General features: G+C 42.3%; 1 protein-coding gene across 1 annotated transcript in view; it reads right to left on the bottom strand.

Annotated features, from left to right (window-relative positions):
• Nucleotides 1-11,415, bottom strand: part of LOC137543612 (kinesin-like protein KIF13A) — a 40,928-nt gene extending 29,513 nt beyond the window's left edge. Inside the window, exons 1-2 of the mRNA XM_068264726.1 lie at nucleotides 11,196-11,415; nucleotides 6,516-8,562 (exon numbers count right to left, since the gene is read on the bottom strand). Of these exons, the coding sequence (XP_068120827.1) occupies nucleotides 6,516-8,542 (2,027 nt within the window). The 5' untranslated portion in view covers nucleotides 8,543-8,562; nucleotides 11,196-11,415. The remainder of the gene's footprint in view (nucleotides 1-6,515; nucleotides 8,563-11,195) is intronic.
• Between the last annotated feature and the right edge of the window lie 3,238 nt (nucleotides 11,416-14,653).

Raw genomic sequence — 14,653 nt, 5'->3', positions numbered from 1 at the left:
ACCCCTTGTCCCCCATGCAGGCTGGGATAGCCAGAATGCGGAGCACCGGCCGCGTGGGGCTCCGCACCCTGACTATACCAGCCCGCATGGTCCATGGATTAGGGGGTCTCGGAAGGGGAGGGGCAGCCAAGCTTTCCCCTCCCCCTCCGAGCCCTTGTCCAATCCAAGGACAAGGGGCTCTTCTCCACCTCCGATGGGCGGTGGAGGTGGAGGCCGCGATTTCCTGGGGGGGGGTTCATGGTGGAATCTGGGAGTCCCCTTTAAAAAGGGGTCCCCCAGATGCCCACCCCCCCCTCCCAGGAGAAATGAGTATAGAGGTACTTGTACCCCTTACCCATTTCCTTTAAGAGTTAAAAGTAAATAAACACACAAACACTTAGAAAAAGTATTTTAATTGAACAAAAAACATAACCACGAAAAAAGAAAAAATTAACCATTAATACTTACCTGTCCCTTTAAATAAATGATCCCTCGAAATAGCCTCGAAAATGTTCTATCAGTTACAATGTAACAAAGTTATTACAATGTAACAACTTTGTTACATTGTAACTACGCCGCACCCGACGTCACTCACCGCTCAGCCGCCGCATACGCGTCTGCGCTGCACGGACCCGACAGAGCTCTGAGCTATATAGCTCAGAGCTCTGAGAAGCATCTTTGAATTTGGGCTCCAAGGAGCCCCATTGGTCCTTAGCAGACCAATGGGGTTCCTTCTGATTTGAAGGAACCCCATTGGTCTGCTAAGGACCAATGGGGCTCCTTGGAGCCCAAATACAAAGATGCTTAGAGAGCTCTGAGCTATATAGCTCAGAGCTCTGTCGGGTCCGTGCAGCGCAGACGCGTATGCGACGGCTGAGCGGCGAGTGACGTCGGGTGCGGCGTAGTTACAATGTAACAAAGTAGGAGTGGGTTCAAGCAGAACAGACCATCGAGCTATAAGGCCAGGACAGGCTAGGCTTGCTGGGCAGAAAGGCCTAACCTGAGGGAATCCCAAGAAGGAAACTGACAGACAGGGGAAACCCGGAAAGGGAGCTGACTGGAGGTGTTCCCTGGAGGGGAACTGGCAGGCTGAGGGAAACCCTGGGATGTTCTAGCTTGCTGGAGGAGTTCTTGGAGGGGAATGGGCAGGCAGGGGAAACCCCAGGGAGTGTTGCAGCTGACTGGATGGGTTTCTAGAGGGAAACTGGCAGGTAAGAGGAATCCCTGGGATGCTGTGGATGGCTAGAGGGGGTTCCCAAGAGGGGAACTGGCAGGCAGGAGAAATCCCCGAGAAGCTGCGGCTGACTTAAAGAGAATCTGTATTGTTAAAATCACACAAAAGTAAACATACTAGTGCGTTAGGGGACATCTCCTATTACCCTTTGTCACAATTTCGCCGCTCCCCGCCGCATTAAAAGTGGTTAAAAACAGTTTTAAAAAGTTTATTTATAAACAAACAAAATGGCCACCAAAACAGGAAGTAGGTTGATGTACAGTATGTCCACACATAGAAAATACATCCATACACAAGCAGGCTGTATACAGCCTTCCTTTTGAATCTCAAGAGATCATTTGTGTGTTTCTTTCCCCTTGCATCTCTCATGCACTGAAGTTTCAGGCTGCTCGTTTCTTCCTGCAAACAGCTTTGCCCTTGTCTGTAATTCCTCACTATGTGAAAGCCCAGCCAGCTCAGAGGACGATTTATCCAGCTTGTAAAAGATAAGAGAGAAGAGAGAAGCTGCTCTAATCTAAATAACACACAGGCAGTGTGCATAGAGGGGCCTGGAAGGCGGAGTTCATAGTAGAACCACAACACTGAAGAACTTGGCAGCCTTCCAGACACAGGCTGACAAGTCTGACAAGAGATAGATAAGTTGATTTATTACAGAGACTGTGATAGTACAAAGTGCTGCAGTAAGCCAGAACACATTAGAATAGCTTTTGGAACTTGTAGGATGATAAAAAACAGGATGCAATTTTTGTTACGGAGTCTCTTTAAGGAGTTCCTGGAGGGGTACTGGCAGACAGGGATAATGCCCGGGATGCTGCAGATGTCTGGAGGAGTTCCCAGAGGGGGACTGGCAGGCAGGAGAAATCCCTGGGATGCTGCAGGTGTCTGGCAGGGAAGTGAAGGCAGGGAAACTGACAGGGCAGTGACTAAGGGGAGACTGGCAGGGCAGTGACTGCGGAGAGAAATCCCAGGAAGGGATCAGACAGGCAGGGATCAGGGATGGACTATGCAGGCTGACTAACAGGCTGGGACTGACAATCAGGGATCCTGGTAAGCTAAGGCAGACTGACTGGCAAAATGACAGTCTAGGAACAGCAATGGGGAAAGGATAGCCAATAGGGAATCCAAACAGCGAATGCAAAAAAGGGGAGGTCCTGGGAGGGGACCTGGTCGAGAGGCAAGGGGGAATGGTGATGGAACGCCGTGGCTGTGACCAGGGATGCAACTGCATCCATCTGTGAGAGCACAGGGTTTAAATACCCCGCCTCTCAATTAGGCAGGGTGCAGTACCGCCACTGCATAAAGACAGGAGAGGAGCATGCGCCTAGCAACAAGGGAAGCCTGATGGCTCGATTGATAATATCCGCCGTGTTCGATCCCCGCGGGGATCGATTCCATGCTCGATACCCGCGGGCGGACAATAGCGGCAAATTGAGCGGAAGATAAGAAGCGTCGGCGGGGACGAGCGGGAATCGATCCGGGCGCACGCGCAGACGAGCGGGGACAAGCGGTGACACGGCGGGAGTCGATCCGGCGGCTAATCGAGCAGCCGGATCGACTCGTGTATGCCCAGCATAACAGAAGAATCTAACAGAAAATTGTATGGTGTAATCCCAGCATAACAGAAAAATCTAACAGAAGAATCTAACAGAAAATTGTATGGTGTATTCCCATCATAAAGGTGCACATTAACGGTACAATTTTTTCACCATATGTGTTTTCTCACGCCTAAAGACTTCAGTGCATTTGGTGAAAATGTGTTGTTATTTTTTTTTTTTTTATTTTGGCATTTGTACAAAATAATCTGTCATTTTAGCAAAAATGATGACGGAAGACAAATGGCCTTATTCGCCCATCACTAGTGATGTTATTTCAGACTTTCTAGAAGTAGAGCAACTCAGAAGAGAACTGTATGAACATAGTTAATATTGAACTAATTTCAGCTTGCAGTGGCTGCCCACATGACAAATAAAACATTGTGTTTACTTTCCCTTTTAAGTACCTCTGATAATCAGCTTCCCCTCAATCAACAGGCGGCACTTCCTGTCTGAGAACAACAAAGAATATTATTGAGGCTACTTTTACTCATGGTGCTGTGTTATTGTTGTGCGGCAGGAGTAGTGATGATCGTAATCAGATAATTATGATTACATGTAACTTTGTTTAACCACTTCACCCAAAAGGCGGGTGGTTTTTATCCTAACGGACGAGCGATTTTCACCTTTCAGTGCTCATCCCTTTCATTTGCCAAGGGCTTAATCACTACCAATCACAATGAAATGATCCATATCTTGTTTTTTTTCACCACCAATTGGGCTTTTTGGGGTTGATATTTATTTTCAGTAAATAATTTATTTTCTATGCATTTTAAAGGGATAAACAAGGAAAAAATGAAAAAATATGCTATTTCTCCAATTTCATCCCCTATAGTTTTAATATAAACACTGCTACTGTACATAAAACTCACACATTTTATTCCTATTTGTCCTGGTTATCACAAGATTTTAATTATGTCTCTAGTAAAAAGTATATTTTAATTATGTCTCTAGTAAGTAAGTATGGTGACAATATAGTATTTGGGAAAAAAAAAATTTCAGTGTTTTTTCTTTTCACTATTTTCACATGCACGTGCACAGGAATGCACATTCACGGGCGGAAGCGTGCATGTGCACGCACAGGGTGTACGGTGCATGTGCGCAGGCACACAGCGGCAGCAGCACTGTCTAACTTATAAAAACGTCCTGGAGCCATTAAGAGGCTCTAGCAGGACGTTTTTATAAGTCAGCTTGTCATTAAGTGGTTACATTTTTGTAATTTCATCCATACATAATTATGATTTGTAAATGCAATTGAGTTTGTGTAATCATTCATAATTTTATGTAATTTTTGTGTAATTTCACTTAGACTTTAGTGATGAATAGCAAAGTCCCCATACATGCTATTGTCACCAAAATTGCCAGCTATGTTAAGGAGAATAATGCAGTAAAATAACAGTTTAAAAACAATTTTTCCTTTGCATTTTTAAAATTGATTTGCAATAGCATGAATAGGGGCTTAGCTATTACCCGCTAAAGTCGGCATAAAATTATACAAAAATTAGGAATGATTACAATTGCACATGAAATTAATTACATTTTTTTCAGAAAATTTGCATTAAGATTTCACATCCTAATTGCAAATTTTAATACATAATGAAATCTATGTGAAATAAGTGCTCATTGCTAGGCAGAAGAGCTCACGACAGGAGAACTGCACGGCATCATTTTCCCCTGCATGATACCCTGCGGCAGAGTGGTCTGACAGGGTAATATATATGAATAGCTCCGCAAACAGTGACATGCTGTACAGTGAAGTGCACACCACGATGATCATACATTCACACTTACTGTGTTCCAATAGACCTGCATTGCTGCATAATGCGGAAGGCACAGATCATGCGGCAACACACTGCAGGGTTTGTGGCGGCCTTGTGTAGATTTTGCTATCTCCATCACACAGTGTCGCCCAGTGGTTTAACTACAATTTGTGCCCCCCCCCCCCCCCTGTAAAACTTTGATTGGGTCCCCCAATGTTTGCACCCCTTCTCTCTGTGCCTTTCACAGCCTGAAGGACAACCTCACAAGGACCATCATGATCTTCACACCCATAACAAGTGTAGCCACAAAAACACCTGGGGCTTGATTCACAAAACGGTGCTAACTGTTAGCACGGGTGTGCTAAACAGTTAGCATGCGAAGTGCCGTGCATGGACTTTTGCACACGATCGCCTTCAAAAGTCAGCGTTATCGTGCGCAAATGTGGCTTTGCACGCTCAAAAGTCTGTGCGTGGCACGTCACGTGCTAACGGTTTAGCATGCCCGTGCTAATAGTTAGCACCGTTTTGTGAATCAAGCCTCTGATCTGAACTGTAGTCCCCTGTATCAGAGAAAGGGAAGAATAGTATTTGGGGCCCCTAAAAGAGCTGTGTCCCCTGTCCACTATAACCCCCTCTAGATACGCCCCAGGTGTCCAAATAGTGTGTAAGCCCCCATAGACTTACACTGCCCTCGCAACGGGCTGCAGCAGGGGAGAGTACCGTGATGCAAGAAAGAGTACCGATATGCAAGTAATACTGTAAGTGTCAAAGAGGCCTAAAAAGATACTCAAATCATAACCAGTCTAAATCTGAATTGCACCTGTATTGAAAAGCCAATCATACATATGAATGTTCTACCTCTGCTACAGGGACCTGTAATAACTGTCCTGCAACAAGCATCTTCATAGTATTATCTGAGGGAGATTAGTGTGGGCTGGACATACACTTAGGCCTTAGACCTACTTGAATAAGTTCTGCTTAGCTTTGGGAGGGCCAAAGATCATTGACAATCCCAAAGAGCACTTTGCTGACGAAAGTGATGAAAGCCCTTGTGCGATCGTAAGCACAATAGTGATCCCCAGTGGGTCTCAGGCATTAATTCTTGTACACAGATATGAATACTTCTTCTTGCAGGGATCAGAACTCAATCTTCCTAGCAACAGTTTGAGGCAGAGTGCTTCACAGATGTGTCATTCACCTAGAGGCCATTTTGATGCTAAAGAGGGGAGAGGAGGGAGTTTCTGACTGCAGGGTGAGAAAGAGAACAATGGGGTTGATCTACCAATGTACATCGCCCAAGTAGCCTCCTGTTGCTCGTGCTAGTACATCAGTTTACCTTCATTTTTGGTCTCTGCATGCTACGCCAGCTAGTGGCAGCGTAGCGTGCGTAAGTAAAAAGCGCAAGCTCAGCGCACGCTATGCTGTAGTAATGCAGCATAGCAAGTGCTGGTAAATTACTAACGCTCCCTCTAATTTACGGCCGCTCCATTGAACCTGCCCTGAGCCCTGGTGGAACACAGCGGCAAAAGGATAGCTGTCCTATTGGGCCAATCAACGTGCAGGGATCATTTCCTAGGAAGCCACTGGACCCGCCGGGACTCAGGGCAAGTTCAGTAGAGCAACTGTTAATTAAAGGCAGCGCGAGTAAGTCAGCAGCGCTCGCTATGCTGCACTACCACAGCATAGCGTGTGCTGAGCTCAAAGAGACCTAAATCCATTTACTCAAAAGGGCAGGTAGGAGTGTGCTGACCAAAAGTTGCGTCCCAAGGGGGGGGGGGGTTGAGCTTAGATCATTCACCTTTCTGGATGTGATAAAGCTATTTGTATTCAGGTTTGGTTGACCAATTTACAACTATGTATAGAGGCTGCATTTTTTATCATAGTAAAAGTGTGCCTATGCTGGATATTATAAATAAACAGCTATGCATTTTCAAGACAAATTTAATATACCTTTGTGGAGTAGCACTTGGATCTGAAACATTCAAAGTTTGGGAGCTGGCCTCATGATACCATGGTGAGCACTGAACTGTGGAATCTTGTTTATACATAGCTGCACCTTTCCCCTGGTGGCTTCTTTCTGTATTTTCAGTAGCAGATTTCACATGTAATGGTTGGTCATTTGACTGAGTAGAGATCTGAGTAAATGTTTTGGACTTTTGTTTGTCTTTAGTGATGGCAATGTCAGTGCCTAGAGTTCTTTGTGTAAAGCGATTGTTTATTTTTTGGTTTGTAGATGCCACAGTGTTCATTTCCTCATCCGTGATGGTGTTATTTGTAGAACACCTAGATGACATATCAGTTTCTTTGTTCAATTCATCTTGTGTCTGAGCCTCACTGGTTACACTTCGTTTCCCATGTTCTGGTCTCTGTCTAGTAGGAAGATGTAGCATAAAGAAACTGTTTGTCCCTAAAAGTATTTTGTCTTCATGCCACAGCTGGGTCTCTGTTTTGCAAAGACAGCCATTGACATAGGTTCTGGAGTTCTGAGCTGGACTCAGAAAAACCTCTCCTTCTTCTCTGCTGCTAATAACACAGTGTTCACTCTCAATTTCATCACCAGCAATCTCGATATCTTGAGATGGATCAGAACCAATCCTGGTCATGTCATTTAAATCATGGATTACTAAAGATCTACCTTGCTGAATAAGATAACATTGCTTATCAAATTTGACATCTTGCTTATTGACAGTGATGCCCATTTTCTCCAAGTTCTTCTGCCTCTCTAATGTGGCAGCCTCTGTCCTCTTCAGTTTCTCTTCCCATGAGATCTGCAGCTCTGTGAGAAGGTTTTCCTTTTCCTCCAACTGTACCTTAAGTTCTTCAACTTGTGCCACCTTCTCATGCTCTGCTTCATTAAGTTCCTCTCTGAGTCTTCTTATCTCACCTTGTAGCTCCTCTATAGCTTTGGATTTCACATCCTCATTCACCACTGCTTGGTTGACTATGCGCTTTGCACTGTCTGCATATCTTAAGGTAGACAGTGTTTCTTGATAATTATCTGCTGCTGGACTAACGGTGGCTAACATAATTGTCTTGCTATTTCCTCCAAGGTTGTTCTTTAGTAGCCAAGTGAGAGCCGAGTCTCTATAATTCACAAATGTACTCTTCCTTTTCTTTTCTGAGATTTCAGCCAATGAATTGATGACTAATCCAAGAGTTGTGAGGGACTTGTTGATATTAGAACATTCTCTAAGTTGGTCTCCTTGGGCACCAGATTTATAAGACCTCTCACTACCAGCCAGATCCACCAGACTAACTTTACTAACTAACTCTCTAGAGGAACCAAACTTTTTGTTAATGCAGGTCTGTGTAACAGTCAGTGTGAGTATTGCATGAGAGCGACTGCTTTGTTCATTCATCTTTGTTTCTGCAACAACCCTTTGATTGTTGCCTTGGTCTAGAAGCAATTTAATTTCATTATAGCTTTGGACAGCATGACATGACAATTCCTCCACGTATGGACCCAGAACTTTGTCTTCCCGAATTCTAAGTTTTTTCTGTCTTCTTGTGGACCTTAAAAGCAAGTCTCTTACCTCCTCATTATATATCTCAAAGTAGGAGACCTCAGTCTTTATGGTATTTGAATCACTGGAGACTCTTTCAAATAAAGCAGAGCAGATTCTCGGAATAATGCCTGGTTGTTCATCTGTCCCCATCATTGAGAATGTTTTTCCGGATCCAGTTTGCCCATAGGCAAAGACACAGGAATTGTACCCTTGCCATATATTATCCAGAACTCCATCTCCAAGGTGTCTAAATACTTCATCTTGCCCAAGGTTATGTTTATCCTCTGTCCAGAAACAGTTGTCAAATGTGAAGATGTGGGGTTCTTTTCTGTCTTTTTCCTTATGGGAAGAAGGTGGCAGAAGTATTACTTGGTTGCCATTTACCTGGGTAACATTCTCTGAGCTTAGTTCCTCCTCCCTCTCATTGAGAGGACGAACCCTCACAGCCACTTTCACTTTCCTGCCATCCATTATCCCAGAATGTATACTGTCTGTAGAAATAGAACGTAGAAATAAGTAAAAAATGCATGAAAACAGTGCCACATACATTTAAAAAGGTGCAGCAGTAATTTGGGTGGGGGGATAGCCGCTGGTAAAATATTGGTAAAATTACAGATATTTTACTATTGAGCAAAAGATATTATGATCGTAAAATATCTGCAATTTTTACAAATAATTTTCTATCTCTAAAACTAACCCCATTCTTACTTGAACCCTCCCTCTATCGATGGCTTACCCTAACTGACAAACCCCGTCACTACAATATCTGCTGATAACAGTGCCACATTTGCTGCTAAAAAGCCCTTTAACCGAGACCCTTGCCACCTAAAAACCTTATCTATTGGGTGCTTCCTGTGCCCCCTGGGCATCAGGTAAAAATGGCACAAGACGAGCACCGCTAAAAATTGCACCACCATAGGCAGCAATAGTAAAAGTCACAATTAGTGGAAATGAACAGTAATTATGGTGCTTGATAAAAAGCGGGTCAGGCATAGGTAGAGGGAAGGTTCAACGTGAGAGTGGACAGGGGCATTTTTATACATTACCTGCTCCCGGAGATCTTGTCTCTTCCACTTCCTGGTTAGTTTGCAGCTGTCCTGCAGACAGCCAATAACCATGTGACTTCAGTCCCCACATGATGATTGGCTGGCTGCAGGGCACCTGAAAAGGAACTAGGAAGTGGAGGAGATGTGATCACTGTCAGCAGGTAATGTATTATGTTAGAGTAATGTTAGGTTAGGTATAGTATAATTTTGTTAAAGATTACCGATATTTCACTACAAGAATTAAGTAGTAGTATTCTTGGTAATTTCACGGCAATTTTTCCTGTGCCATTTTTATAGGTATGCCTGGGCGCAAGCTCCAACTGCAATTACGGTAGCATTTATGGTTTCTGGTAACATTTGCCAGTTACAAAGCCATTACCAATAATCCCCTGCATGACCTTTAAACTAAGGTCAGCTGGACTAAGATGGCCAATCATAAGCCAGTCATGTGTGCATGTATTTAGCAGCACTAATTATCATTACACAGACAAACTTGCATTTGCAAAAATGAGTGTGCACTGGGATTTGCCCATTCACAAACTCTCTCACTTGCAAATGGGGAGGAGCATGTTCACTTTTCGCCTTGCAGACCACACCACACCACGTTCTTCCAACAATAGATCTTACAACAATGCCAACTAGACAAGTAGCAAACTAACTTCCAGTACAGTTTTTTTTTTTTTTCTGTGCTTAACCACTTCACCTCTAAGGGGTTTTCCCCTTAAAAACCAGAGCAATTTTCACCTGTCAGTCCTTCCTCCATTCATATAACTTTATTGCTACTTAACTCATCACAACAAAACAATATATATATTGGATTTTTTTGCCACCAAATAAGCTTTCTTTGGGGGAAGGTACTTTTTGCTAAGAAATATTTTATTCTAACTGCATTTTAACAGGAAAAATAAGACACAGTTATATTATAGTTTTTAAATATTACATGCTACGATAATTAAAACCCACACATTTTATTTGCTCATTTGCCGATTTTTCCCAGTTATGCACTATTTAAAATATTTCCCTAGTACAATGTATGGGGACAATCTTTTATTTGGAAATAAAGGTGCATTTTTTTCAGTTTTGCATCCGTCACTATTTACAAGCCCTTAGTTTAAAAATTAACAGTAATATAATCTCTTGACATACTGTACATATTAACAAAGTTCAGTCCCTACTCCCTATTTATGTAATTTTTTTAATTTTTAATCTTTTAATTACTTCTTTTTTTAAATGCAAAAAAAAGCAGAAAAACATCGGATGATTATGGGATAGTGTGACAGGTAAAGTGTTAATTTTAAATGAATTTGTGGGTCTTTTTAAAAAAAAAACATATTTGTGTGTGGGTGTAATTTTACTATTTGGCCACAAGATGTCCTCGTACATTACTTCCTATTGTGAAATGTGTGCATGGGTTCTGTTGGAAGTAAACAAATGATTGCGACAGCTCATTGATGCCTGCAATCATTTACACTGGGCAGAGATTAACTACGTTCCCATTCATTCATCTCCCGTCTTACGATCAACGGCAATAATGAGCACGGCAACTCGCAGGGGGAACCAGTGGGAGTGTGCGTCGGCAAGGGACTTGGTAGCTTCGTCCCTGCAAGGGGAAGAGCAAATTTTCAGGGACAAAGTTACTCTGCCAGGGGAAGGGGAAGTGGTTTATCTGAAGATAGACTGAACTTCACTCAAAGGCAAAAATTGAACTTATTTGCTAACTGACTTAGTTCCTATAAAAAAGGGTTTATGTGGGTGTGTGTCTCTTACTTCTTGCAGTGATGTAAGAATGCACTAGTCACTATAAAACTTTACTAGGAAACCAGATGACAACATCAAGAAGGGACATATTTGTGTTAAAATAGTGTTTCCCAGCTCATTTAATCTATATCATTTGCTGTGCAAGCAGGTGTGATCCTACAGGGTGGATCAGGAGATAAACTTTCACTCACACTAGATAGCCACTAAATAGCTATCCTAATGGACTCCAGCCAAGCACAATAACTGTACATCTAGTTTGTAGAGTCTGACATGTTGAGAAATATTCCTAGACTTTGTTTACAGAGAGAGTACAAACACACCTGTCCTATCTTGTACATTCCTTTGCTGATCCTGGTGGCGTTTGATGGTCCTTCATGCACATGTAATGTCACCGCTAGGCTCAGAACAAGCAGATGTAACAGAGCAAACTGAGACTTCTCCTTGATGTTCTCAACACAGTCCTGGATGCAGCAAAAAGATCTCCTTCATGCATTTCTGATCTATGGTTTCTTCATGCGGCCCTTCTGCCATGTCTCTCTTTTCCGGACTTGCCTAGAGTTTGATCCTCCCTTAGTCAAACAGGTTTATCTTGTTTCCGTACCTGCTCAGAACTACCTCTGCTTTCAGTTTTACTATGACTCAGCAGCTGTAAAAAGAGGAAATCATAAGATGTAAGCACATAAAAACTTCCTGAGGAATTTATAGGAAGCTTGGAAAACTTTTTAAAGGGGAACTCAAGTCATATTTCATTTCTACTCCAACAGATTAATAACACCATATAAACGTCTAGGGTAAATGAGTGATACAAAAAAATGACTGAAAGAGTTAATGGACTGTTTTCCTCAGTGAGGAGCTTTCTGAGTTAACTTCATGATCTAACATGTCCAAGCAATGGCACTGCTGTACTCTGATCTGGAGGGACTTATGAATTTGACACAGAGGGCATTACTTTGGAACAAAAGCAAACAGGATATCTGTGTGCGCAGTAAAAATGTAGAGATGAGTGAATATGACCATTTTCTTTTAATCATAATGTTCACAAAAACATAATTGTTGTACACATTAGATTGTACACACAATACTATAGGGGCATGACAGAATACATTTTCTTATGGGCAGATGAGAATACATTTTCACCAAATGCCTTAAAATCAGTGGGTGTGAGAAAATTAATTTTCACCAAATGCATTGAAGTCAGTGGGCATGAGAGGAATAATTGTTAACAAATTCATTGAAGTTAGCATTGAAGACAGTGGGCATGGAAAAACACAATTAAATCCCAGAGGGTGCCCCAATGTCTACTATACAGATAAAAAAATAACTTTTACTGTCACGCTTAAAAATAGTGTATACACATAATAAAAAGAACCAATTTATTTGCTTGCTGGAAAGATTCTTGGCTGACCCCCACCCCACTCGTTAAATATTACTACGGCACGGGATGCATATGCCCTGCATACGGTCCGTGTATGGCTGCCTTGAGTGTTTCAGTGGCTGGCCACAGGACACCTCCCAATAGTGAGGGGAGGAAGTCCATGTCTGATATGTGTGATACATAAAGGGTTGGATTTGTACTCTTTACCCAATTCCACTGTCAGCAGCTGCCCCCCTTCAGTATAGGTAGCCAGATGACCCTCCCCCTCTCAAGTATAGGTAGTTCATTGACCTTTCCCTCTAGTATAGGTAGCCAGATAGCCCCCCCCCCCCTCCATTTTAGATAGCCTCATGACAACCCCCTGCCTTCCCTCTAGTATAAAAAGCCAGATGACCCCCCCCCCCCTTCCGTATAGATAGCCTGATGACCCCCCCCCCCCTCCAGTATAGCCTACTGCCCACCCCCCTTGATCCTATGGTGCCCTAGCCAAGAACCCCTCAGTAAGATCCTGTGTTCAATCATTCTTGTGCGTCAATCAATTTGGCCTTTGTATTAGGTGTATACATTATTTTTAAAGAGAATCTGTATTGTTAAAATCGCACAAAAGTAAACATACCAGTGCGTTAGGGGACATCTCCTATTACCCTCTGTCACAATTTCACCGCTCCCCGCCGCATTAAAAGTGGTTAAAAACAGTTTTAAAAAGTTTGTTTATAAACAAACAAAATGGCCACCAAAACAGGAAGTAGGTGGATGTACAGTATGTCCACACATAGAAAATACATCCATACACAAGCAGGCTGTATACACCCTTCCTTTTGAATCTCAAGAGATCATTTGTGTGTTTCTTTCCCCCTGCATCTCTCATGCACTGAAGTTTCAGGCTGCACTTTTCTTCCTGCAAACAGCTTTGCCCTTGTCTGAATTTCCTTAGTATGTGAAAGCCCAGCCAGCTCAGAGGACGATTTATCCAGCTTGTAAGAGAGAAGAGAGAAGCTGCCATAATCTAAATAATACACAGGCAGTGTGCATAGAGGGGCCTGGAAGGGGGAGTTCATAGCAGAACCACAACACTGAAGAACTTGCCAGCGTTCCAGACACAGGCCGACAAGTCTGACAGGGGAAAGATACATTGATTTATTACAGAGACAGTGATAGTATAAAGTGCTGCAGTTAGCCAGAACATATTAGAATAGCTTTTGGAACTTGTAGGATGATAAAAAACAGCATGCAATTTGGGTTACGGAGTCTCTTTAAGTGTGACAGTAAAAGTTATGTTTTAGTCCGTATAGTAGACATTCGGGTACGCTCAGGGCTTTGTCCTTAGGACCGTGGGTGACATATCATTTTCTGGTACCGATATTTGGTGTTGTTGCAAAACACAATTAAAGACAGTTTTCATTTGCACAAAAACATATATCTTAACAAATCTACTACATTTTTGTGAAAAATTGCTATCAGGTGAAAATGTAAATTATTATGTGAAAATTAATTAAAAAAAAAATCAGTCCCATGCCCTGTAAAAAGTTGATCAACTAGTTATGCCTCACTGTAATTTATTGAAAGCCCCCCTCCAGGCACTAATGTCTACCCTTCACCTTGTTATAGAATGAGGGGTATATCACAACATACTAAGGGGAAATGAAAGTCAGTGAGCTAATAAAGGGTTTTCCTGTAGAGGAAATTTAATATATCATGAAAGAAAGCATCAACTTTTTCCAATTGAAATTAAAGGGAATCTTAAGTGAAATAAACTTATGATATAATGAATGCATGTGTAGTACAGCTAAGGAATCGTAGCACAGATATGAGTCTCATATTGTTTCCTGTACAGGAAGAGTTAAGAAACTTCAGTTGTCATCTATGCAAAAGAGCTGCTCTGAGCTCTCCGACTAAGAGAGCAATGCTATTTTCTGAAGCACTTATCTCAACCTGTCTCTCACTTTTTTTTTGTTTGTTTAAGGTTTCCCTGCCAGGAAGTTCAAAGGTTTATTATCTCTGCTCTGTTTCATCATTTAAAATACAGAGTGTAATTTGTAAACTGCAAATATTAGAGAATGATGCAATGTTATACAAAAAAAATGAAAATAAAGATATGAGACTCTTTTCTTTGCTACTAATGCTCTATTCATTATCTGCACTACACATACAATTCATTCTATCATAAGGAGGTGTTTTTCACTTCAGTGTCAATTTAAGCTCCACCTCTTTTAGAATTAAGTTTCAACCATTTACCAATGAAGCCGCACTAACCAGTGGAAACTCTAGCATTGACCTGCTAAATTGCTGTGGGCGGGGTTCAATTACAGCATGAAAAGCTTAAACTGCAATAATATAATAAAGAATACTAGCCATTAGGCCCGTATATTAATGGGGACTAGGTTGTACAGGGTGCCTCCTGCT

This window comes from Hyperolius riggenbachi, unplaced genomic scaffold (assembly GCF_040937935.1).
Source record: "Hyperolius riggenbachi isolate aHypRig1 unplaced genomic scaffold, aHypRig1.pri scaffold_117, whole genome shotgun sequence".
In the NCBI taxonomy this organism is placed as follows: domain Eukaryota; kingdom Metazoa; phylum Chordata; class Amphibia; order Anura; family Hyperoliidae; genus Hyperolius; species Hyperolius riggenbachi.
The sequence above is the reverse complement of the archived record's forward strand: the minus strand, read 5'-3'. Positions and strand labels throughout refer to the sequence as shown.